At 36.2% G+C, this 27237-nt stretch overlaps 2 protein-coding genes across 2 annotated transcripts; both read left to right on the top strand.

The window, feature by feature from the left end:
- The first annotated feature begins 931 nt into the window (after positions 1-931).
- Positions 932-22582, top strand: LOC100242577 (protein LSD1). The gene is made up of 8 exons (XM_010657562.3): positions 932-1143; positions 1232-1274; positions 7004-7117; positions 15061-15171; positions 19226-19341; positions 21853-21933; positions 22031-22084; positions 22182-22582. Exons 3-8 carry the CDS (start codon positions 7006-7008, stop codon positions 22221-22223), a joined length of 516 nt encoding a protein of 171 aa, XP_010655864.1. The 5' UTR covers positions 932-1143; positions 1232-1274; positions 7004-7005; the 3' UTR covers positions 22224-22582.
- Positions 22583-24416: 1834 nt separating this feature from the next.
- On the top strand, positions 24417-27237 carry LOC100247713 (UPF0497 membrane protein 5). The gene is made up of 3 exons (NM_001397737.1): positions 24417-24692; positions 25572-25695; positions 26841-27237. The coding sequence occupies exons 1-3, from the start codon at positions 24448-24450 to the stop codon at positions 27084-27086; spliced, it is 615 nt and encodes a 204-aa protein (NP_001384666.1). The 5' UTR covers positions 24417-24447; the 3' UTR covers positions 27087-27237.

Raw genomic sequence — 27237 nt, 5'->3', positions numbered from 1 at the left:
ACTTAATACTTATTATTTAATGACATAAGTTGACTTTAAATTAAATTATACTTAAATTATTGACTTAAAACTTATTACTTAATTCTTACTTTAAGTATTAAGGTTATTTGATAAAATTAATTTAAAAATTATTTTAAATTATCAAATTGACATATTTATCTTTATAAATTATAATTAGGATAAAGGAGGTCGAGTAACAATAGAGATTATGGAATAGTAAAAAAGATCATAGAGATAATTAGCGTAAATAAAAATAAAAAAATAAAATGAAGATGTAGACTTAAGAATAAGTTAATTATTTTTACTTGTTACTTAAAGTTGTTTTTCATTTTAAGTTATATAATTAAATTATTTTACTAAATATACTTAATTTACTTAATGAATTAAATTAAATTATTAAGTCATTTTAAGTTATTAAATTGGTTTATCCAAAGTCTATTTAGTTTTATTTAAATAAAGGTAAAATATGAGCATCTAGTGATGGGGGAGAAAATGGAAGAAAAGTAATGTCATATTTATTACCATTTTTACTTAGAAATATTTGATTAAAAATGATAAAATAACATCTATAATTAGAAAAAACAACTTTTATGTATTGAACATATAACCTTTTTATGACATTTTTAGCCTTCACTCTTTTTCTTCAAAAAATACTCGAAATAAAATAGGGATTGAAAAATTCCACAAAAGAGGTCATTTTGTAATATTTATGTTTTCAATGTCCCTTTTAATCTGATAATTTTTCTTAGTCAAATTTTATTTTATTTTTTATCCTCGAAAATTGTCTTAAGGAACCTCCACGTAAAGCCAGTTTCCACCTTTCAAAACTAAAGTCTGTTCTTAAATTATATGGGTAAAGTGGTCAATATCTTCGAGTGGAGGGTGTTTTTAATAAAGTGAGTAAAAAATAAGGCGGGTGTGAAGAGAAGTATTTGTGGGTGTATTTAAATATAACCCTTAATTGAAACATCATGAGGTTTACCGTTTTATTCTTTGTGGGTGACGGATCTGACCCTCCAGGCAACGAAAAGGAATTTCAACGCGCAATATCCTTTCTTAAATCTTCAATTCTCAAAATCTGATTCCACCAAATCTACAACCTTTTCACACCGTATTTTCGCATTCAATTCATCGCCTTTTCCGGTAACAAATCTTGATTTGGTGTCAGAACTATGAGTTCTTGATTCAATTTTGAAATTTGGGTTTTCAAGGTTGTGATTCTTGGTTTCAGTTCAATTGTTCGAGCTCGGAGAGGAAATTCAGTTATCAATCAGGTGAGTCATTTCACACGGTTTCTTGCATTGGATGAAGATAATGGTCAAAGATTTGGCGTTTTTCTTTTTCTAGATTTGTATTGTTTGTTTGGTGAGAAAACCTGCGAAAAAGATTCTTTTTTCGACCTGTATTTTAAACGAAATGAGAATACATGCTGCGTCATCCAGTGTTATTAAAGGCTATTACTCGCGTCGCCTATGACCAGGCAACCTAAAGGTCACCTTGTCGGCCTATGTCCATGGTGCCGGCCTAAGGCGATGGCATCGGCCTAAGGCGATGGCGTCGGCCTAAGGCGATGGCGTCGGCCTACGGCGATGGCGTCGACCTAGGGCAGGAGATCCTCTCGGCCTAAGGCGATCGCGTATTGTCTCGGCCTTGCCCCCATTAAGAGGAGGCAAGCTGTTCCTTGAAGGAAGAAAAATGATCCAATGACGATAATTTGTATTCCAAGGATGGTTACGACGATGATATCTAAAGCCTCTCTAGGATGTTAATTGTCGTGTTTTGTTTTATTTATACTATTATTTATCTCTCTGTTTGGGAAACTAGAATATGGATTTTGGACATTTGATGCTTTGTGTGGTGTGGGATACAATATCTGATGTCTGAAACAATTATTATTATTAGTATTATTTTGATAATTCCCAAGATAAATTGTAACTTAAGGTATGAGCATTCAATAGTGTTTGATTGTTGAATCATATTCTTATTATTATAATCATCAAAATCATGATCATCAAAATGATGGTGATGATGATATATATATTTTTTAAGTTTGGCAGTAGGTTGAGAATGTACACACTTGTTATTTCCCGACATTGCCTTGTTTTTTGCCTTCCCCCTGAGGCAAAACAGGGTCTTATCTCTTTGACACCTCTCTTTGTGATTGACAACACTGGGGAAACATTTAACAGCTAGTGAAAAAATTTGTACAATGTTATTTATTTTGTTTATGGTTGACCATTTTGCTTGTACTTGTACTAGAAATTCACTACTGTGAAGATCTTTAATGTAGTTTAATTTAATTAATATTTTAAGTCTAGGATGCTTTGGGAAATAGATGTTTGGAATATTAGTTCCTCTTTTGTGTTGGCATTCCATTTCTTGTTTGTCCTATACTGCATCTTCATACACATTCAAAGTCCTGAATTAGGATTGTGATTAATTTGGTGCTTGCAATTTTCTTTTAATATCCTCATTCTGATCTATTCTTGATGATGAAATTACAGCTAGAATAATTGACACTGCTGTTTCAATTTTTAGGTTGAACTCAAACATCAACTCCAATAACTAGTTTGTTGTTCTATGCAGGTAGAGTTGATGTTTCAGTTCAACCTTCAAATTGAAGCAGCAGTGTTAATTATTCTAAATCCTATTCCAAAACATATATTGTCTTTGTGGCCTGCAATTTTTAAATTTATTTTCATTATTATTATTATTATTATTATTATTATTTATTTATTTTTTTTTTTAAATCACTAATTTTGCTCCAGATGATGAAATGAACACCCAGGATATTAGCACTACTGGTTAAACGTTTTGGTTGAACTAAAGAATCCACTCCAGTGATTGATCTATTATGCTGTAACTATACAATAGCCCCCCATCTTGCACTTCTAAGGTGCTGAAAATTAAGTTATATAATGTTGGCATCGTCTGGCTTCCTTACAGTCAACTCATGGTTTCCTTCAATCAGCTCCATCCAAAGCAAAAAGGAAATTCATGAGCAAACTTTGGTCATGAGAGACTATTCAAGATAATTTAAAAAATTAAGTTAGATTCAATGCTTTATTAGAAGACCTTGAATCCTATAAACATGTCTGTTCAAAATCTAATTGATACTTCCTTCTTTCCAACCTTGGCTTTTTCTAAAGTTTTGGAAGATAGGAACTTCTTAAATAGAAGTTTTTAGAAAATAAAAGATTTGAAAGTATAGAAAAGGCATAGCTAAATACCACCAAATTTTATTTTAAACAAAAAAAGCAAAAATTGCCAAAATATTATTTTCTTCCCTGTTGTGAATATATACTAAGAGGTTTATGCCCATCAATTCCCCATACTTGAAAGAAGCTCGACCTCGAGTTGAGATGACTTTCATTGGTTTATTGGAATCACAAGTAATATCTTCTATCCTTTCTTTCTTTGTTATCTCTCATGAATGAATTGATTATGCATTATGCATTAGTTGAGCTCATCATTAGAGCCGTGTAATCTTGTTTCAAAATGAAACAACCTAGTGAGGTATTCCAAATTTCCAACCGCTCTTTAAATTTATTCTTTGCCAGTGTAAAATTGGGTCTCAAGATCTCTGTGGCTTGTAACTCCAAGGACAAACAGTGAAGAGGGAGGAGGACAGAGTAGTTTGGAAGGGAGATAGTAAAGGAGTCTTCTCTATAAGAGGGCCTTATTCTATGTTGGGGACACATTGTATTGTCCCTTTCCTTTTAAAGATAATTTGGAACTCGTGGATTTCTTCGAATGTGAGTTTCTTCACTTGGGAGGCTTGCTAGGGAAAGGTATTGACTTTGGATCAGCTTTAAAGAAGAGGGTGGATGTTGGCCAATAGCTGTGCATTGTGTAAAGATGTGTCAAAGTCCATTGACCATATCCTCCTTCATTGTGACAAGGCGAGAAATTTAATGGCAGCTGGTATTCTCCATTTTTTGTACTTGGTGGGTTATATCTAAGTCGATTAGGGAGATTCGCCTATGGTGGCATGACTCTTTTGTAGATAAAAGGTGTACTGAGGCTTGGAGAGTTGCTCCTTGTATTTTTTGGACGATCTAGAAGGAAAGATATAAGAGATACTTTAAATGTGAAGAATTGTGAGATCAAAGGCTAAAAGATATTTTCCTTAACAATTTCCATGTGGTTAAGGGTGTATATAGATAGAGGATATACACATTTGATTGATTTCATCGATTGGTTGGGTTATGGATGAAGGAGGGAGTATTTTTTTGTGTACCCTCTTTCCTGTACAACTCATGTACTCTTATGCGCTTTTTTGTGTGTTTTTAATATAATCTCTTCTGCAAAAAAAAAAAGGTTATGCAAGGCAAGTACCAAACTTCCAAGAACTATCATGTGAGACAAATTGATGATTTCTCAAATGATGGTGCTATGTTTGAGCTGTGGCCAGTTGGATTCATGCTTCTTTTTTATTCTGCTGCTTCATCAGTAAAATGCCATAAGCATATAGAAACTGGTTTTCTCCCTCAATGCAAGAAAGGATTCATCATGTAAACTGTTCCAATCAAACCAAGTGCCTGGGATGGTAGTTTAGGATCACAAGTACAAATGTAAAAGACAGCTGCATAAACTTAGCCATAGCTTGCCTTGATTTGTCCTATATTAGTTTTCCTGCTTCAATAAAATGGACAGTTGCTTAACTGAAATGGACAGTTGCTTAACTGAAATGGCCAGTTGAATGAGCATGCTGCCATCTAGGCATCTTGATGGTGCTCTCATATGATGCGCCTGTAGAAGTTTTGAAAACCAACCAAACTAATTTCTGGCCTACATCAAACCTCCAAAATCTTTGCAAATCAAGCTGGTGAAGCTGCACAACTATGTTGTTTGGACTTGGGTGTGGGTTTCAGATGTTGGTACATATCTAGGAGTCAGATTCTTTTAACCCCAGAATTTAGGATATGGAGGCACAGCTAAAACAAATCTCAATAATGGATATGGACACTTTGATATGACATACTAAAAGGAATCTCAATAATCTCAGGAGGAGTACATTGTGTTTTTCTTTCAAAGAGTCTTGTTGCTTGATTAGTGGAATTGCCTCTATTGAGGGAAGCATCTTCTTATTCCTTTGTGCACAAAGTTATAGGTATTTTCATAGTCTTCATGTTGGGCTGTCGATCAAAAAGTCATGTTATTCCAAGCAAAATACGGTTGACATTCATCTTGCAAAAATCACACCATACTAATCTCAAAATCCTTTTTATTTTTATTTTTATAGGCATACTAATCTCAAAATCCTTATAACAAGAATATAAGGATTTGTATAACACTCCATTCTTAGATCACCATGCTGCATCCATGCACAAAGGGCATGCCATGTGCACTACCCGGTAGGGTATGCTTGAAGTACTACCTCCATTGATAACCATAGTACTTGCATAATCTCCTCTAGCAATAAACACAAGTTTACTAGATGCTAGAACAGCACAAAATCTTCTCTTTGTATTTGGTACAGCTAGTAATGGTCACATTAGATAGTGACATAGTTTTAAAAGGGTCAAGGTGCAAAGTCCTCCTAGAGCCTAAGGCACAAGGCGCAACTAAGGCACTGGCTTTAATGAAGTGAGACACACCTTAATTTACATATATAATTTTATATAGTACGCTTGGAAAGCTACGTTGCTACTTCTTCTTCTTCTTCTTCTACACACATGAGATAGAGAGCCCTAATTTGGGCTGAGCCTTTTTTTTAAGCCCTAATCTGGGCTGGACCATTTTTTTTTTTTTTAATTTTTGTTGGGTCAAAACCCCAATCTAGGTTGGGCCCTTTCTTTTTTTTTTTTTGAATTTTGTTGGGTCAAAACACTGCGTTTTGATCCAATTGAAAAAAAAAAAAGGCCTCTCTTCTCCACCTCTGCAACTCGTTTGTGGTTTGTGGAGGAAGAAAGGAGAAGAGAGAAGAAAAAGCGTACTTTTTTGGGGCTTTGCGCCTGGCCGAAGGTGAGCGCCTTGCATGCCTAAGCCGCGCCTCCTTCAACAAGCGTCGCTTGGAGAAAGGCGTGCCGCCTTGTGCCTAGGCGCACCTGAAACGCACCTTTCACAACTATGGACAGTGACACTTGTAGTCATGGTTGCTTAAATTATTCACATCTTTAAAATTACGTACTTTGAAGCTAAGAACTTTTCCTTTGATACTAAACCTAATGTAGGACAAGATAAGGCAATAGCCTACAATCAAATAAGGGTAGACCAGGGATTTCATTTTTAGGATTTAAAGAGAGAAGTACAAAATTAAGGTTATGCAAGCAGGAAAAAAAAAGAAAAAAAAAAAAAAAGGAAAGAACTTCTGATTTGATCAATGTGGATGACAGAATGTTGTTAGGGAGTAAGTTTATGGAAGGGGAGGTGGTGGCTGCTCTTAGACAGACCTTAGGGTTTGACCTGACCCTGACAACTTGATAGCAAACCTTGGACTGTCACAAAGGATCTGATGAAACAGTGCATTGAGAGGGCAGGTATGCTTGTGCTGGGAGAGCAGAAATGTGCAATCACACTTCCATGTGAGTACCTATTATTGTGGTGTAGCAGTACCTTAATAAAGACCCTGAATCAAATGTTGGTGCAGGCTTTTTGTTGAGTTCTTACGTAAATAAAATTCTCATCTGAAATCTCTCTCTCTTTCTCTCTTTATCTATCTATCTCTCTACTGTTTTACCAGTGTAGTCTTGAAGAAATTTTGAGTTGACTAGACCAATTAAGTGAGTAGCAGTCAAATTGTGGTGCAGATTCATCTTATTTTCTTATGTAAATAAAACTTTCTGGTTGATGAGAATGGGTAAGTTTTTTGTGTTACCATTATAGCTTTGACGGAAGTTTGATTCCACTAGACTAAAAGTGTATTACAAGCAATTGGGGCATGTTCAGTATATAATTTCAACAATTGAAATTGTGGAGGCCATGGAGGGTATAGATATCTCTTATGGTGTAATGTAGTTTATTAGTTAAGCTTTAATATGTGGACTTTCTGAAATTGCAGCTATGCAGAGCCATCTCATGTGTAATGGGTGTAGGAGCATTCTTGTTTATCCCAGAGGAGCTACAAATGTCTGTTGCGCATTATGCAATTCAGTTACCTCAGTCCCACCTCCTGGTACTTTCCTTTTCTATTTTCTCAATTTTGATTGCTCATCTAGAATGTTTAATCAGCCAACTAATATGTTACTCTTGTTTATATACACTGTTTTTGTGCAAAATGCTATCAGTAGTTGAAAACAAAAAAAAAAAAAGAAAAAAAAGAAAAAAAAGAAAAGGGAATTTAAAAGCAAGGAAAAAGGAAAACACCTCTTATGAAAGAAACCCTTGTGCAAATGACATATGTGACTGCTATAACTCAAAATAATCTATGATTACAAATCAGTGTAACAGTTGGGATAGGGTATGAATAGGTGCAGAACCCAGCTTCTTGATGTTGTTGTGTGATTGATACTAAAACAGTTGAAAAAACTTGATGCAGATGGAACCCAGCTCCTTATATTCAAAATAATTTCACATGCTGAATCATCCAATTCCGCTTATGATTTTGTAGTCTTCATTTATTTATGTCTATTCCCAATCTCATGTTGACAAGAGATTGTTTGGCAACCAAAAAAGTTTAATACACTAGGAAGAGAGGATACAAATCATAGAAGACCATAAATTACCCAAAACAAAAAGAAGACAACAGCAAAGCAACTACAGTTGAAAGAAACTTCATTTTGACAAATGATCTGCTACTAAGAATATGAAGTACCCTCAGCCATTATAGCTAGTCTGAATACTTCTCACAAAAAGTGTAAACAGCCTAAGTTGTGAAGTTTTATCAAAACTTGATTAATGAATTGTAAGCATCTCCTTGGATGTATATGACTCTTGTATTGTGAGCTCCAGGCTTTTTTGCTTTCCTCTAATTTTCTTAAGACCCAAACATGATTTTTCATATTACTTGCATTTCCTTAATCCCAGGGCTTGAATTATTTATTTATTTATTATTTATTTTTTTGATAGGCTAACCCTAAGGCTTGAAAATGTCAAGGCTAATTGCTCTTCATGGTTTTTAGTTATTGCTTGAGGCCCTATTACTTGAATCATCAAGAAGTAATACATCATCCTTTGAGGGAGTATTACGACTTTTCTAGGGCTGGTTGGGAGATAGCCCAGGGGGAAACACCGTGTTGCATTGTCAATGGCCCGGGGTCTACAGAGAAGAAGACTGTCACTAGTTGGGAGCTGATGGAGGTTAACAATGGCAGCAATGGAGAATGTGGAGAGGAGTTATGCTTGGTCCGTACAATGCCACATGAAGCTACAGAATGGGAGGAGGTCAATTGGGAGGATAGTGAGCTGGCTAGATTCAGCAAGTTCCTGGGGTTTTCGACAAAAGGCTTGGAGAAGGACATTTTGGATTTCTTGGTCAAGATTAGAAAGAGGGAAAGAGTCCATAGCAAAGTTCTTCTGGACAAATCGAAATTTGAAAGGGAATTGAAAAGACTAGAATGCTTCATTAACTACGAGGGGGGGGGGGGGGGGGGGGGGAAGAAGTAGAAGTGCGGTACGCAAGAAAGAGGGGGCCTAAGCTGGAATGTGCGTGGAGCTAATGATAGCTCCAAAAGAAAGGTGATTAAGGCCATGATTAGAAATCAAAGGGTGGATCTATTCTGTCTCCAGGAGACAAAAATTCAAACAATGTCTGAGGGTGTGGTGAGGAGTCTAGGCTCTGGGAGGTTCCTGGACTGGGGTGCCATGGATGCTCATGGATCTGCGGGTGGAATTTTGATCTATTGGGACAAAAGGACCCTGGAGGTGCTTGAGATGGAGGTGGGACACTTCTCAATTTCCTGTAGGCTCAGGAATGTGGAAGATGTGCTCGTCTGGATTTTCACAGGAGTATATTGGCAGTTCTCTAGGGAGGACAGGGAGGCTTTATGGGAGGAGCTAGGGGCCATCAGAGGCATCTGGAATGACCCCTGGTGTTTAGGGGGTGATTTTAATGTCATCCTTTCCCAAAGAGAAAGGAGCAGTTGGGGAAGGATAAGTGGTGCAATGAGAAGATTTGTCTAGGTTGTTGATGAGTTAGAGCTTCTAGATCTTCCGCTGCAAGGTCTTGGGCTAGACTGGATAGATTCCTTGTGACCCAGAACTGGTTTGATCAATTCTGTGGAGTTGTCCAAAGCAGGCTGTCGAGACCCACTTCTGACCACTTTCCCATCTTGCTGAAAGGTGGTAGGTTAAGACGAGGCCCCTCTCCGTTTAGGTTTGAAAACATGTGGCTGAAAGTGGATGGGTTTAAGGACCTTCTTCGGGGATGGTGGCAGGGGTCTGAGTGAGTGGGAGGGCCAATTTTAGATTGGCCACTAAGTTGAAAGTGCTGAAACAGAAAATCAAAGATTGGAATAGGGACGTGTTTGGAAGGTTGGAAGTTAACAAAAACTCGGCTCTCCAGCAGGTTGAGTTCTGGGATAGGGTGGAAAGTGAAAGGAGCCTATCAGAAAGAGAAATGGAGATGAAAAAAGAAGCAAAGGAAACTTTCAAAAAGCGGGTTTTGTTGGAAGAAACCCATTGGAGACAAGTGTCGAGGGAGTTGTGGCTGAAGGAAGGGGACAAGAATAAAGGATTCTTTCACCAGATGGTCAATGCCCACCGAAGAAACAATTCCCTAGATAGAATTAAAATTAATGGGGTGTGGAGGATTGAGGAGCAGGAGGTGAGGGAGGGAATTGTGAACGCTTTTCAGCAACTACTCTCTGAAAAGCCCAGGCTGGAAAGCTGATATAGAGGGGTTGCACCTCCAAAGTCTAAATTCCAGTGAAGCTAAAGGCTTGGAGCTGCCTTTCACTGAGGAAGAAATTCACTCTGCCCTGTTGGAAATGAATGGTGACAAAGCTCCTAGACCAGATGGGTTTATAGTGGCCTTTTGGCAATTTTGTTGGGACTTTGTGAAGGAGGAGATTGTGGATCTGTTTAAGGAGTTTTATGAACAAAGATCATTTGCCAAAAGCCTCAACACCACTTTCTTGATCCTTATTCCAAAGAAAGGGGGGGCTAAGGACCTTGGGGACTATCGATCTATCAGCCTTTTAGGGGGGCTATACAAGCTATTGGCCAAGGTGTTGGCGAATAGGCTGAAGAAGGTCCTAGGAAAGGTGATTTCTGTGGACCAGAATGCATTTGTGAGGGACAGACAGATTTTGGATGCCTCGCTCATAGCTAATGAGGTGATCGACTTTTGGCATAAACGTAAAGAGAAAGGGCTGATTTGCAAACTGGACATTGAGAAAGCCTACGATAGCATCAATTGGAATTTTCTCATGAAGGTTTTGCACAAGATGGGTTTTGGGTCTCGGTGGATGGAGTGGATTTGGTGGTGCATTTCAACTACAAAATTTTCTGTCCTGGTCAATGGGGTGCCAACAGGCTTTTTCTCGAATTCCAAGGGACTACATCAAGGAGATCCTCTGTCTCCTTACCTCTTTGTCCTGGGTATGGAAGTGCTAAGTGCACTCATAAGCAGGGCTGTTGTTGGGGGTTTCATTTCAAGTTGCAGCCTTCAGGGAAGAGGGAGGATGAAGATGGATGTCTCTCACCTACTCTTTGCTGATGACACAATCATCTTTTGTGAAGCAAGGAAAGAGTTTCTAACCTCTTTAAGTTGGATTTTGGCTTGGTTTGAGGCGGCTTCTGGGCTAAGAATAAACCTAGCTAAAAGCGAATTAATTCCTATTGGGGAGGTAGAAGAAATTGAGGAAATGACAATGGAGCTTGGGTACAAAGTAAGGACTCTTCCTTCAATTTATCTGGGGCTGCCCCTTGGAGCCCATCACAAGGCCATATCTATGTGGGATGGGGTGGAAGAAAGAATGAGGAGAAGATTAGCCCTTTGGAAAAGACAATATATTTCTAAGGGTGGGAGAATTACTCTCATCAAGAGCACTCTAGCCAGCATTCCTATTTACCAATTGTCCCTTTTTCGAATGCCCAAGATAGTGGCAAGAAGGCTTGAAAAATTACAAAGAGACTTTCTTTGGGGAGGGGGAAGAATGGAAAGGAAAATCCACTTAATCAATTAGGAGGTGGTGTGTACTCAAAAGGAGAAAGGGGGTCTAGGTATACAGAAGATTGATCTCCTTAACAAGGCCTTGTTGGGTAAGTGGATCTGGAGGTTTGCCTTTGAAAAGGATATCCTTTGGAAGAAAGTGATCGGGGTGAAGTATGGCTAAGAGGGCTTTGGTTGGCGGACTAATGAAGCTCATGGGGCGTTTGGAGTGGGGGTGTGGAAGGAGATTTTGAAGGAGGCAAATTGGTGCTGGGATAACATGATGTTTAATGTGGGCAAGGGGACTAAGGTCAAATTCTGGATTGATCACTGGTGTGGTAACACGGCGTTGTCCCGAATTTTTCCTCAGTTATTTGCCTTGGCGGTCTATAGGAATGCAACGGTAAATGAGGTGTGGGACTCTAGCCTCGGTCAAAGGGGCTGGAACCTCAGATTTGCTAGAGATTCTAATGATTGGGAGCTGGATTTAATAGGAGCTTTGTTTAATATGCTGAGGGACTTCAAGATCTCCCAAGAAGAGGACTCGGTGTTATGGAAAGGTGGGGGTCAAGGCACCTTTGGAGATAGGGAAGCTTACAATTTGCTGGTTGTTCCCAATGCCCTCGCCGTCCCGGTTAGATGCATTTGGGTGGACAAGGTCCCATCTAAAGCTGCTTTTTTTGCTTGGGAGGCTACGTGAGGGAAGATCCTCACCTTGGATAGGCTTCAAAAATGAGGGTGGCAGTTTCTTAATTGTTGTTTTTTGTGTGGCTGTGAAGAGGAAAATGTAAATCACATTCTTTTACACTGTATAGTGGTCAGGGTCCTTTGGGAAATTGTCCTTGCCTTGTTTGGGGTTCATTGGGTGTTCCCAGAGACAGTCAAAGAGGTGTTATTTAGTTGGACGGGCCCTTTTGTGGGGAGAAAGAGGAAAAAAATCTGGTATTCCATCCCGTTGTGTATTTTTTGGACGGTATGAAAGGAAAGAAATAGATTAGCTTTTAGGGGGGGTTCCTTAGATATTCAGAAACTCAAAAATTCTTTTGTTTGTAACTTGTGGAGTTGGGCTAGAGTGTACATGGGAAAGGAGTCCTCTTTGCTTTTAGTCTTTTTGGAGTGGCTAGCGGCTACTTAAGGGCTGGTGAGGCTGCTTGTTCTTTTGTTTTTGGGTTAGGCTGCGTTGTATACTCCCTGTATGCTTTCTGGCTTTTTGCCCTTTAATATATTTTGTGCTCATTTATCAAAAAAAAAAAAAAAATCTTTTTAGTTTCATCTTATTGAGGGAGGAGTTCACCTTATACCATGAATGAGAAGATGCAGAAAGTCAAACTACATCTCTAACGATGGGGTTGTGGTACAGATTATTTCAATTAGCAAAGACGGATTGGGTTCCCCCAAGGAGCATCTCTGACATGTTCTACTAATTTTAATGGTTTTGGATCTTCTAAGAGAGGGATTGTTTTATGGCAAGACGCGTGCATCGCGTTAATGTGGGTGGTGTGGCGGGAAAGAAATGTAAGGATTTTTTAGGATAAAGCAAGGAATTCAGAGTATCTTTGGGATTCTATTCATTTTCTTGCTTCTCTTTGGGCTTTTTGTTCTAAGGTTTTTAAGGGGATACCTCTTAACGTGTTACAACTTGATTGGTTAGCGGTGTGTAACTAGAGTGTTTGCTTATTCCCTTTTTGTATTTTCTTATATTTGATTACTTGTAGTCTTGTTTTTCTTTGGTGGGAGGATTCCTCGTCCTTCTATTGTACCTTCTTTTTATCAATATATTCTTTTGTCGTTTCCTATCAAAAAAAGAAAGAAAGTCAAACTACATCCAGTTCTAAGGTATGAGATAAAGAGGGATCTCTTTGAACTCTTTACAGGCTACCTCAACTGAAGATTGGTTAGAAACCCTCTCCATACTGAACCCAGAGGATCTGTCATAATAAATTCCACCATACTTCCATGCCCTTCCCAAGTAATAGCAAAAAAGAGACAACTCCAAGGGGCTCCCACTTCCTAACAGATCCTGGAAAAGCCCTCTTAACCAAGGAAGAGAGATGAGATAAAGTTTTCCAACTATCACCACTAACCCACAAGGTCTTTGCTTTGCACTTCTAAGCTGTCAGACAATGTGTGCAGATATGGTTGACCAGTTCAATAACTTTTTTTGAGTAAAACAGATACAAAGCTTTCTCCATCTTCTGACCTACAGCATAATCCTGATGAAAGGACCAGGTAAGAGTTCTGACTTCCAGAGGCACTTTTGGATGCTGTAATAACTTTGACAATTAACAGGGTTTTGGATATCAAGAAGGTCATGGAAAAAATATTTACAGGAAAATATAGCCAGTGACACCCCAAGTTTCATGGTTTAAACCTGCATCAACATGGGGTGGTCTATCTTGATTATCGAAGTGGAGACCTTGGGTTAGTTTATTATTAGAGTTTCTAGGAAAGATTGGACTGGATCAGCAGGAAGACATTCCAATAATATGCTGTCATCTAAATACTTAGGTTCTAGCTAGTGAACTGCAGTGCTCTGAATCCTGAGAGAACACTAGAACTTGAGTGGTATGTTTGTTACTTTGATTAACCAAATGGCATGATATTTTGTGGTTTAAAATATAGGTTAATTATGTAGTCTATGTGGTAGAATTGGGGAATATTTTATTCCCAATATGGAATCGACAATTTCTTTGAGATGGATTGAAGCTCCTTAAGAGAATTTGATGAGTTTGGTTAGAGTCAAAGAAGTCCTCTGCATTTACTGCAATGTTTAGTGAATCATTATTGATTAAGCATGGGCAGGGTCGTCAAAAAATTGTAAGATGTAAGTGAAGATGTTGCCCGTCAGGGTGCCCAGATGGTTAGGGCAAATGCGGGGATGTGTGGTAGAGGCGCATGGTCCCGGGTTAGATTCATGCCACTAGTTGAATGCCCCAGATTACCCAGTGCTGGTTGTGGCAGGCAAAATTAGCACCTGGAGGTTTTAGTCCCATGGAGAGTCCAAAGGGCTTAACCATGGAAGGTGGTTCTTGGGTTATAAAAAAGAAAAAAGGTGTAAGTGAAGATGTTGAGGGCTCGTTAAACACCTAGTTTCACTTATGGATGTTAATATATGGAGGGTTGTTACTGCAAATTTTCAATAGTGGTTATCAATATAATGGAGGGGTATTACTGCAAAGATTCAGGAGTGGTGCTCAATTCATGGAGGTTATTACTGCAAATATTGAGTAGGTCCAGGTACACTTGATTTAGCATAATTTTCTGCTATCATGTAAATACATGAATCTTAGAGTTCATCTGCAATTTTTATGTGGAGAAAATTGCAATTGGTGGGTTCTAGAAGTTTTCATTGTTTGTCAGAGCTAGATTTCATTTGTCCTTGTGGTTCCCAGACCAGCTCACTATATGTATCCTCTTCACCATGCTTTTCCTCTACTCACTGTCTCATAATCTATGTAAGCCAAGATATAATCCTTGCTCCTTAACACTGTTTCCTAATGAAGTTGTGTTTTACCCCTGACTGAAACTTGGTACTGATGATGCTAGTATGAGTGCTTTTCGCTTTTGAGGAGGTGGAGTTATTGGAGACCATGATGATTTTATTTTCTTCCTCCAATACAGAGTTTTTTATTCCTAGGATGAAAACTCTGTTCTGTTGAATTTTATGTGCCAAAGAGGATTCTTCCTAATAATCTTGGAAGTGGTCCCCCAAATCCTGGTAGAAAATATCAACACAAATGCTTTGGCTTTGAAATATTCTGTATGACCTTCATAAAGTGAAATAGTCAGTTCTTGGTTTCTTGTTTATCCCTCCTTTTTTTGGCCTTGTATACATTGTGTATACTTTAGGTGCTTTTGGGTGCTTTTATACAATTGCTTTACTTATCAAAAAAAAAGTGAAATAGTTGGTTTCTCTTGTGTGGTTTGAATTGACCATATTTATAAAGAAGGTAATGTGGCTACTGATTTCCTTGTGAACCATTGTGATCAGCTTGATTCACCAAAATTTATCAATGACCCTGCAGGGTTGGAAATGGCTCAACTTATATGTGGAGGATGTCGGACCTTGCTAATGTACACTCGTGGTGCAACAAGTGTGAGATGCTCCTGCTGTCATACGGTGAACCTTGCACCAGGTAATATTTTCTCGCTTGAGCATGATGTTTAAAGGTCAGTCTCTATATCCTAATAGCCAATATCATCTTGTGATTGTCAAGATAATCTACAGTGCAGCCAGGTGAATAACAACATCTTGTAACTCTCCCTATAATGAGCATGTTCAAGGTTGGGACCCTTTGTTCAATGAATGATGTCTGGCTCTCTTTGGTTGAACTATGCTTTACCATTGTAATGAGTTTCTTCATTAACATGCTTCAATGACTACTTTTGTCATCTTAATCATTCTAGCAAAAACAAAATTTGGGTAATGAGATTATATTTTGTAGTAATGCTTTTTTTTTTTTGGTTAATTGTGTCGAGGATTTTGAAGATTAATTATATATTTATGTAAGCTAGACAATAAAAGTAATTATCGATTTCTAATGACTAGCATCTATATATGTCTTCCAATTGGCAGAGGGGGAGGGGTGGAGAGATGGGGAGAGAGAGAGAGGGTTTTTGACACATCAGAAAAGGGAATCCATTTTGTTTGGTGTTTATATGAATAAAATCTTTTGATTATTAAGAACACAATGGGACCTTATCAGAAAAGAGGGGGTGTGTCTCATTGGGTTTTTACACTCTCATGTCAACAACTCAATTCATCCATTTACTATAAAGATGAACCCAATCCTGAATATGAACCATAGAAGAACATGCCTATAAAACCAATTAGAGAGAATACCGATTACAATACATATTAGCCAAAGAGGAATCCTTCCAAAAGGAAGAGCCATTTACTAGACTTCCCTCCACATTTCATCAAGTGGTAATGGAAACAATAATTGAAGGAGATTTTACATAATGTCTCAAACTTGAGGTAGATTCCTAACTTCAAATACATTGCAACCTCTCAGTATTTTTACATTTCTTAAATGCTGAAAAGTTTTCAGAGGGTGCACTTGTTACAGCAGCCAACTGCAGATATGGTGGCTCTTGGTGCATCACCCTTCACTGTTGCTACTTGTCTAGCTCTCCTATTTAATGGATGATAAGAGCTTTCTCAAATTCTGGTCCTTACAAAACTCCACCATATCTATATTTTCCATTTCCAATAACTGCACACAACTTGCTCTCTCATCTTACTGTAGTCGATAACAAATAGCTTCATCACCTCCTCTTAGAGACCTTCATAGAAAAGCTGATTTGTTTTCTCAAACCTCCAATTTTATCAAGCACCCAATATGAAACAACACTCCCTTCAGCAGCTCCAGAAACACCTCCTTATCAAATCTATTGTCAATATCAATAGCCTTCAAAATACCCTTTAACTTCAACCTTTGCAAGGATCAAAGCATCCTCCAAACTATATTAAACTGTGTGATGATCGCCACCAGTATTAACTTCCCTTAACTCGCCCATACTCATTAGCATCTCATTTGCCTCTCCTAAAACAATGAACCTGACAGTCACAATGGATGTGTGTCCTTTAGGTCCTCTGGCACCAGAGGACCTAAAGGACACACATGCCCCTCTAAAATATCACCAGCCAAGCCATGTTCCAACAACATCAGCACCGCCCACCACGGCCACATGAGGACCAAATCTAGATTTGCAGGGGCTCAACCCTTGCCTCTTCTCTTTATCAGTAGAGGTTTTGGCATAGACTTTAAATGCCAAGTTCAATTTGGCCTAAGCCTAGGATTCTATTCATTTCCTTGCTTCTCTTTAGGCTTTTTGTTCCAAGGTCTTTAAGGGGACTCCCCTTATTGTGTTACAACTTGATTGGCTAGCGGCGTATAATTCCTTTGGGTTGGTCTAGTCTAGAGAGTTTGTTCGTTATTACATTGTATTTTCTTGTTTTCGTATTCTTGTAGTTTAGTTTTCTTTAGTGGGAGGATTCCTCATCCTTCTCTTGTACTTCTTTTTTCTATCAATATATTCCTTTGTCGTTTCCTATCAAAAAAAAAAAAAAAGTTTGGCCGGAGCCCATGCCAAAGTAACCAATAATGGAGTAACTTAAACCCATAGGCCAAAGGTGCCTTTATCGCAAATTGGTTTCTCAACCACCAAAGCCTACACCCAACTCCACTGGAAGTGGATAAAAATCGGCCAGCTGGGCCAAAGGCCAGAAACCCTCCATCCCTCATCCATTAGTGTACTGGCTGAATAATGATCCTGTATAATTGGCTAAACACTTTGTGTTTCAGCCTCTCCACCATGCTTCTTTGCAGACTGGGGCATGTCACCAACCTCTCTCCCCTGTCCAATCAAGGCTACATGGACTCCACTGGCCTCACCAGATGCCAAGCTCCCTCCAAAGCATGCCCCTGCCCCTTCATCTTTAACCTCCTTATACGCCTACATCCGTACCCATGCAAGAATCTTGAGAAGCATGGAAGGTTGGACTTCATCACCATCCAAGGTAGCATATCCCACCATAGTAGTTCCTGAGAGTCATCCCATAATTCTTGACACATTGCTTTTGTCTTTGCCTATCAAATCCAACTTAAATGCTTTTTGGTCTGTCTCACTCCAACAGAAGCCCCTACATGAGATATGGTCATGGTGACCATTTTTGAATCCAGGCCTCATGAGCTCAAGCTCCACTTGAAGCACCCTCCAGCAGTTCCAGCAGTCAAGGGGAATAATTTTCCTCTTAAAGGTACTGTTTTCGCCGCTTTTAGGCATTTCTAATGCAAGCCCTTTATTTACCTATCAAAAAAATAAATAAATTTCCTCTTAAAGACTCTATAGCCTGCGGTGAAGACCCAACAGGAGCATCAGATGGCCTAAACTCAACAAGAACATGTTACAACTTTGGTCTATCCACTCTCCATCAAACCTTGTTAATTGAAGCTTCAAACTCAGTGAGAAAAGGAATAGGGCCAACATATCCAACCCCATTCCTCACCCAAACTTTCAAGTCCTTGATCTCAAGAGCAATTGCAGCCTTACCAAAAAGCTCAAGACCTTCAGGGAAAGATAAATATAAAAACCTCTTTGCATTCTCAGAGAAGATTGAAAATAACAAGAATCTACATGTATCATTATTTTTCATCTCCAAAAAATTCCATGTTCCTCTCTCTCTCTCTCTCTCTCCCTCTCTCTCTGAAGTCCCCATGAAAAGTTTTCTCAGACTACCACATTCAGCAATGCTCCAACCTTTCCAGTAGCCAAACGTAGCCACTCTTCCCTGCTTTGATCCATCTTGAGAGATTCCTCGCCCTTTTTATGATCCTACCTTCCGTGCAACCCTTCACCTCATAGCAGTAGTTTTCGGAGTCCAAGTGATCTAGAGCTTTCTTCATTTTCCTCTTTTGTTTGCTAAACTTAGAACCATCAATTCAAACCTCAATGTGATACTAATTTCCCAATTTGGAACCACCAAGCTTTTCAATCTTTTTCCTTCTTCTGCCATTTATTCTTCTTGTTTCTTATAAAAAGGCAAATACTGGTGAAAACAAATAAAGAGATGATCGAAAAGAGAGAGTTAAACTGATTTCAGGTGGTTCCCCCAAATGAGGCAAGCACGTTCATCCTGTTCCACTAGACTATGAGGGAAAAGGCAAATAGAATACAATATAGCAGTCTTCTTCTTGCTAGTTGTTTTATATATATATATGCTCGAAGTCCTTAGGATTTAGGTAGATTGAAGGATAAATACCCAAAATATAGCTCAAGGTTTGTATGATATTCTATAATAATGCTATTCTATCTTAGCCTTTATGATAATGCATTCTTTCTAAGTTTCTTCTCCCTGATAACAACTTTTTTTATCTTGTTACTGATATACACTATGTGATGTCATTGTTCCCTTCTATGCCAAACGCTGAAACCTGACTTGGATGACATCTCAGAACCTTTTTGGGATTTGGGTGCTGCAATGTGTTAATATTCTTTTATTTCATTTGTTCTTTACTTTTTATGCAAGAGTGTAGACTTGTGAAACGAAATTTTGTTAGTGTCCCATACCATTTTGATCCTAGATTGCATATATGGATCTTCTTAGTTCCCATTATGTTACTCATCTTCAGTGCTTCAACTGACTTGTTCTGTGTATACTTTGGTTCTGTCCTTGTGCATAAAAAGCGCCATCCAACCAGGTTGCCCATGTCAACTGCGGGAACTGCCGAACAACACTTATGTATCCATATGGAGCTCCATCAGTCAAATGTGCAGTTTGCCACTATGTTACAAGTGTTGGTGTAAGTATAATAAAAATTTCTTTTATATGTTAATCAGGGAAATCATTATTCAGTTTTTGGATATGATTCTAAATAACCATTTGTAAATTGTCTTAAAATTTCTTTTTGGAAAGGTCCTGAACTTGCTTTACTGTGATGAGCTCCCTAGCTCCTTATCAGTTTTTCTCTCTTCAATCATGCATTGGACAACTGTGTAGCTTGTGTACTTAACTAATGAATTCACCTATCTTATGTACTGTGCTAGTGATTCATTCATATGTTACTCACTCCTGTTTTTTAAGTTGTTGGGCTCAGACAGACACATGTAGACATGGAAGGAAATATTTATTCATTTATTAATGTATAGGTCAGGCATATCTACCAAGTTTGATGGGCATTCCTCAAGAGATTCCTAAATGGCAAGTCCTGACCAAGATATTGGTACAGTGAAAGCATGTATGCAATGTATAGATCCTGCCATACATCTACTAATTGTCATTTTACTAGTTTCTCTGGGTTACTTAAAAAGATTCCAGAGATATTCAAAAACTGAACCCACTCAGATTTTGTTATTCTTTTTTTCCTTTTTTTTTGCCTTTGTTTTCTTCTGCTTTTTCTTAATCTCTGTTTTTATTTTTATTTTTTTGATAGGTAAATTTTTGTCCCTAGTAGGACTTGAACCTAGAACCTCCCACAAACCCTTCCCATCCCTTTACCACTTGAGTCATGCCTCAAGGGCCTTAATCTCTGTTAGTTATCATGATAAACAGGTGTCATAAGTTGGTTTTTATATAAAAAAAAATTTTCTAATTTTAGACATAGCATATTAGTTTATACCTAAACCTCAATGTGTATATTTCTAACAAAATATATTGAGATAACAGATCACATTTTTGAAACAAAATGTTAATTATATCTCTATTATCAGTATTAAGTTTAATGATATATGTAGTTTATTTTGATGGTTGTGTGTAATAAGTTAGTTTTAATTATATAAAAATATATTGTTTGGGATTATCATTAATAGGTGCAGTATTTAAAGAATCTTGGAAGGTTAACCTTACATATTGTTGAAAGGAGTTCCTGTCCTGGTTGTGTGATAAGAGTTGTGAGCTTCCCTAGGAACTCTATGTGGTAGTGAACATTAACCGACTTTGGTAGTGTTGTAGGTTTCTTGACTGAATATTTTGTATTCGCACTTGTATGATTGATTGTTGGATCATATATGATTAGTATTCTATTTATGGCTGTTTTCTAGATGATACCATTGTACATGAATGCAATTCTATTGTTGAATGTTTTTTGGATACTAAATGGAGCATGTGGATTGCAACCAGCTATTGCATTTTGTTATTTATGCTTTTTGTGTTATATGTATATTCAGGATTGTTCATTGTTTGTCACTTTTGAAGATTAGTTTCTTAAAGTTACATTGAAATTTTCAATGTTTTGCTGTTAATTTCAGACTTCTCAGGTATATTGATATTGCTATTGATTTCAATTACTTTCAGGACTCCTTTTAGACAATAGATTTTTTCTTCCTTGCTTCCACATGACACATCTTGTTCAATTGATGTTTTTTATATGGTTCCATCTTCATGCTATAATTGGATCTGCATTGCGTGTATCTTGTCCTGGGGATGCTTTATATCCTGTGCATTTGACAATGTTGTGTATATGGAATCTAGTGGTTCAGTGCTAATGTGGACTCCGAAATTAAAATTATCTATATTAGATTTTTAGAAATAGTACAAAAGAACTACTCCATACTAGGATTGAAAGCCAAGGAGAAGAAAGGCCCTTGCCATAAGCTAGAGTTCAGTTTTTCATCTCAATTGTTTGAAAAGCTAAAATTACAGATTCTTCATCTATTGAAAAAGAAAACTTGCTTCATATATCTACCTCTCCTCTCCTTGCTCTTATGGAACCTCAAGCCAAACTTGATCTCTTTGAAGAAAGAGAATGTAGAAGGAAATGAGAAGCACAACAAAGCCTATTAGGTTTCAAATAGGGAGTTCCACTTACCCTAAGTTTTATGGTTTCTACCTTTTTGCAGGAAAGATTTTTGAGGGCCAACTCCATCTGGGGAAGTTTCGTTCTATTCCTTTATTTTCACAAGCACAAGGGAGCCATCCTCAATTTCTTTTTTTACATTTGTTACCTACAAAACTTCCATGCCAAGACCCTAAAATCGTCCTGGCATCCTGATAGACTTCTGACTTTGAACTTTTCCAATGTTGAGTTAATCCAACTTTGAAGTAAATTTGACATTATGATGGAGGCAAGATACTGCATGTGAGTGGTGGGGTTTTTTAGCTAACTCAAGAATTATCTGTTATCTCTAAACAGCATTTAATGCTATGACTGTTATTTAATCTTTTTTTTAACTACCCCTCATGTTTTATGAGGTAAAATTCTGCAGTTTTGCATATATATTCATTTCAGCCTATGGCGAGTTAGTGTACAGTGAGTGCCAAAAAATATAACAGACAATGTAACAGAAGTCTATTCCTTGTTTTCCCCTCCTTGCAGATGGTTAATGTTAGGGTTCCAATTCCTGTGCACAGACCTAATGCTGCAGCAATCTCTGCATCAACACCCTCTACTTCATCAGTAAGTTGTCAATTTTTTTTCTGTATTTTACTTGGGAAGTCTGGATTTACCTGATACTAAATAAATTTACTTGGATACCCTGTGGGCCCATTCCCAGAGCCAAACTGTGGTCGTCAAGAACCCTATGTCTGTTGATGAAAGTGGCAAATTGGTAAACTTTTTCTCACCACCTATTTCTTTCCCCTCCCCCAATCCCTTCTTCCCTTCATAAAAAGAAAATGTTCTGATTATATCCCGAAACTTTTCAGGTTAGCAATGTTGTTGTTGGAGTCACCACAGAGAAAAAATGATGCTGAGACCAAGAGCGGTTAGCTTACATAGAAGAGAACCAAGTTCTTAAAACGCATAAGATGGAAAGGTGGATTTAGAGATTGGTTGTGGATATTAAGACGGATATGGGCTTTTATAAAATTAGATTCAACAGACTATTTCCAAACATGAGGTTGTAGATGAAATTTTAATAGGTGGTGTACATTAAGAACATAAGAGAAGTGGAAAGGTTCTTGTGAAATGTGTGGTTATCCCAAAGACTAAACCATTGTTTGCTGCATGCTTATTCTCTAGCTGAGTGGATGTACTCAATGAAGTAAATGTGTTTTCAAGTTTCAAAAATAAATAAATAAATTGAAGAACTTTTTCTGGACTTAAATTTGTACTTGTATATGTAATCGGTCTGTTTATTTATTGTGGCCAACTCTTGGCCGGCCTCTTGTTTGATTCCCCGGATACAAAGTTTTGGAAAGGGCGGGGATGTTGCTTGATGTGGTGGTATTCTTGATTCCCCAAAGATTTATTATTATGGAATTTTTTTATTATCTTTCTGTCTGCGAATGAAATCTATTCTCAGGATTTCCAACTGTGAAGATGGTTATGTTTTTCATAACTATTCCCTGGATTTCTTCATCTTATTTTCAATTAGCTTAATAAGAGCCTATTAAAAAGGGTTTTAACTTAACTTTTTATTTTACTACTCTTTCCATTTCTTTCTGGGTTGGTGAAGGGTTGGAACTTGGGTATGAAAATGCCTTACCCAAACTTATACTCCTGTGATTAGGTTGGAAAATGCTGCTTGGATGATCAGCCAAACTAAAGATGCAAACTCTTTATCATCTTATCCAATACTGTTTAACAAAACCCACCCTCATTGATAGTTTTATCTTGCAGAACAATTTTAGGCTAATGTTTGGTTCCAAAAAGTTTGAGAGGAATCGCGAGGGAAAGAAAATGGAGAAGAAAAATAGAAGGAACAAAAAAATAAAAGTAAAAGAAAAAAAAATATAGGTTTAAGATCAATAAATTATTTTAATTTTCTATTTCAAATTTATTTCATTTATTTAACTTTTTCATATAAAGATTAAATAATTTAAAAATATATAAGTTTTTTATTTTTTTTATTTTTTTATTTTTTGTATTTTTGTGATAAAACAAAATATGAAAAAATCATTTTCTTTAATAATTTTTTTTATTTATTAGTATTGAAACCAAATATAACCTATATGTGATAAAATTACTTAATTTTAATCCTTGTGTCGTGCCACAAACTAACTTCTGAAAGCGAGAATAACTCTAAAGAAACATTCTTAGCCCTTAAATAGTTAACCCCTGATTCATTTTTTAATCTTATTAATTTTTTTTATGTTTTCCATTAATCGAAATCATGGGCTTTATTGTTTTCATCTTCTAGTCCAAGCCATTTGTCTTTACTGGTTCCTTTTGAATCTGATGTATAATATGTGAGATATTGTGATTTTCCCATAAATTTGTATTTGAGCATGTTTCATCCAAAAAAATCATTTGAAAATTGCTCTAATTTTTAACTAATTTACTAATGCTCACAGTTTTTTGGATACCCATGTGAGGGGTTGGATGTTTATATGAATAGGACATAGGTTGGTTTTTAGTTTTTTTTCTTATATATATAAAAGTTATTCTTATTTTTTATTTTTTTTGGGATCATTTTAGTTATTTGTGGGGTTAATTTCATTTATCTCTTCGTTATTGTTTAAATATATTTAACCCCAGTAGGCTTGAAATTTCACCACATCCTCTCATATTCTTCTCATTTGATATTTTCACTCGTCTCTCCTTTAATTCAAAATAAGGAAGGTATTTGATGAATTTTTAAACTAATGAAGATTAGTTGTATTTAGCTAAATCCCGGGGAGTTGAGTGAAATTATCTCTTTTAAAAGAAAAAAAAAATTGCCAAAATTCCAAAGAGATCTGAATTTTATTAAAAAAAAAAAAAGACATCTTTAAGTTTTCCCCTGAGAAATGGGTTGATTTGTGAATACATCCAACCAGTAGAGTGGAACTTCAAATTCCCAACCACTGGAACCAATACCCCATGACGTGGATATATGGTTAGACCACCCTAAGAAACTATAAATGCTCAACACTTAGCTTGCAAGACCCAACAAATCAAAAGAGATCATCCATATCTTCCTCCAACCCTATAAAAAACCATCCATCAAACACAAACTCATCCTCAGTAATTAGTACTTCTCCATAATCCATGGCCTCAAAAGGTGAAGAAAAGCCAGAATTAGTTGGAAGCAAACAAGGGATCGTCAGTGTAACAAAGGCAAAGCATGATCAGATAGTGTTGGTGTTGAGGGTGGTTGCATTCTTGGCAACAGCATCAGCCACGATTGTGATGGGTCTTAACCAAGAAACCAAAACCCTGCTGGTTGGCACCATTGGGACTACCCCTATCAGAGCCACCCTCAAGGCCAAGTTTCAGCATACCCCAGCATTTGTGTACGTTCATTAATTCATGATCTCCTTATATGCATGCATGTCAATATTATCAGTGCATTGGATTGTTTTTTTTTACCTTTGTGATGGATGTAATTTACTTTCAAACTTCAAATAATTTGTTTTAACCTTTTTCTTTTCTCTTCTTATTTTTTAAATTCTTTTATGAAATAGAAAATGTCAAAATCTTGGGTTTTCTTTTTGTTGAATGTTCAAAAAAACTTTTTAAAACCATCAAAACATAATCTCAATAATAATTTCACTCTATTAATACTTAATACTACTAAATTGTGTTTAGAATTAAGTTAAATTAAATCGTATTTAGATTTAAATAAAAAAACAAACATCTAATTACTACGATTAGGTTATATTAAGACTATGTTTAACTTTTGAAAAACGCCGAGTGAAAAGAAAAAAAAAAGTTAAGAAATATGTTTGGTTTTACCATAAAAAAAAAATACTTTTCATATTTATTACCCTAAAAAATACTCGTTTTTAACAAGAAAACCCTTATTTTTTTTCTGTAAAAATATTCTTTTTCAAAACCTAAATGTAAATAATTGAAATATTAGAAGAACATTTACATAAAAAATGAGTTATTCCTCAAATTCAAACATGGAAGATGTTAGATTTAGAAATATGAGATCATTTCATCATTTTTAATCAATTAATTCAAAAAAAAAATTAAATAGCATACAAAAATAATTTATTGATTTTAAATATATATATATATATATATATATATATATATTCTATTTTATCTCCCAATTTTTTTTTCTTTCTATTTTCTCTCAAATTTTCCAAGCCAGCCATAAACTAAATCTTGTCATTCAAACTGATTTATTAGTTTGGTTTTTGATGAGTGTAAATGGATGGATGCAGGTTCTTTGTAGTAGCGAATGGTTTGGCGAGTGTTTATAACTTGGTGATGTTAGGAGTGGATGTCTTTGGAAGAAAGCTTGATTGCAAGGGACTTCGCCTTGTCATAATCTCCATTTTGGACATGGTACACTACCATAATCTTTCGGTCTCTGTTTATTTTCTTGGTTGCTTCTCATCCAGTATTATTATTTTTATTAATTAAAAATAATAAAAAAATATCAAATTTATAAAACTAATCTCTCACTTAATGAACTTGAAGTAACCCATTTTTGACATAAATACCCTTCAATACTACAATTATTTATGTATATATTTTAAATGAAATAATTATCTTTACAAGAAAAAAAATATGGGTATTTTTATCAAAAATGGATTTTTTTAAATAGAAATATTTTTTAAGATCACTCAAATAAAATATTAAAGTCTACCAAGTGGTTTTTTTTCTTTTCATTAAATATTATTTTATTTTTTTATCACAATTTAGGGGTGAACATTTTCTTGAAAAAAATCAACCTAAACCAATCCACAGAAGTGGGTGTGGAATCTTTGGATGCAATTCTTGTTTGATTTTTTTTTTTTCTAAAAAAAATATTTTTTTATTTTGTTGTTTATACGTCATTCATTAATTAACTTAGTCTCATATATCTAATAATTTAACAAATATATTTTTAATATTTAAGATCCAAAAAGTAATATTTGTGTATTTATTCTACAAAAAAAAAAAAAATAATATGGGTTGTTGTTAATAAAGCAATATTTTAATTAAATTGAGTATACAAAATTTTTAAGCATAATATTTGAAAACTTTTTTAAAATTAGATATCCTAAAATTTGAAAGAATTTATCTTGAATACATGTTCAAATCAATTAATCAATCCAAACCAAACCAATATTACAAGGGTTAATTTCATTCAATTGGAATAGTTGTATTTATTTTAAAAAAACCTGCAACAATTCCATCAATCAATTATGCTATATGACATTAAATCGAACAAAGTGGTTTTACGTTTAAAACTCGTTTGGTAACGATTTTAGAAAACATTTTTAATTTTTTTAATATTTAATAATTTTTATCTTTTAAATATTAAAAATACTACCATGGTTCCAAAAATAATTATCAAAACACACTCTTAACCATCTTTAAAAAATTTAAATAATCATCTTAAAAAAATTTAAAAATAGTTATTAGCTGTTAGAGAGAGAGAAAAAAAAAAAAAGACAAGTTAATGAGTAAACATAAGAATTGTGATAAGGGAGTTAAATTGGCAGGTGATAGTGGCAGTGGTGGCAGCAGGGGCAAGTTCAGCAGCTTTCATGGCAGAGCTCGGGAAGAATGGGAATTCACATGCAAAGTGGAACAAGATTTGTGACAAATTTGAAAGCTTCTGCCACCAGGGGGGTGGGGCTCTCATTCCCTCTTTCATTGCTCTCCTTCTCTTGCTTCTCATCTCTGCCATCTCCATTATCACACTTCATAACCAAAAACTTACCAGTCCTCATGCCACCACCCCTTGATCCATTCATTGCTTCTATTATGATTTATATGTTTGCTGCTCTCAACTTTAATACTATTATGTCATATGTATGGAATGATAAATTTCTTGTGAATTTACTTTGTATTTCTGTAAAATTTGTTCCAACATAAAAAAAAAAATCTCGATAAATC

The sequence above is a fragment of the Vitis vinifera genome, chromosome 10 (assembly GCF_030704535.1).
Source record: "Vitis vinifera cultivar Pinot Noir 40024 chromosome 10, ASM3070453v1".
NCBI classification, from domain to species: Eukaryota; Viridiplantae; Streptophyta; class Magnoliopsida; order Vitales; family Vitaceae; genus Vitis; species Vitis vinifera.
Note: the sequence above shows the minus strand (reverse complement) of the source record. Positions and strands in the feature narration are given on the sequence as shown.

Excerpts from the sequence above, each read along its gene's own strand:
- LOC100242577 (XM_010657562.3), top strand. The coding sequence starts at position 7,006 with ATGCAGAGCCATCTCATGTGTAATGGGTGTAGGAGCATTCTTGTTTAT. Across the intron at positions 7,118-15,060 it reads TACCTCAGTCCCACCTCCTG|GGTTGGAAATGGCTCAACTT; the intron begins GTACTTTCCTTT and ends ATGACCCTGCAG. Across the intron at positions 21,934-22,030 it reads CAACACCCTCTACTTCATCA|AGCCAAACTGTGGTCGTCAA; the intron begins GTAAGTTGTCAA and ends GCCCATTCCCAG.
- LOC100247713 (NM_001397737.1), top strand. The coding sequence starts at position 24,448 with ATGGCCTCAAAAGGTGAAGAAAAGCCAGAATTAGTTGGAAGCAAACAA. Across the intron at positions 24,693-25,571 it reads CAGCATACCCCAGCATTTGT|GTTCTTTGTAGTAGCGAATG; the intron begins GTACGTTCATTA and ends GGATGGATGCAG. Across the intron at positions 25,696-26,840 it reads TAATCTCCATTTTGGACATG|GTGATAGTGGCAGTGGTGGC; the intron begins GTACACTACCAT and ends TTAAATTGGCAG.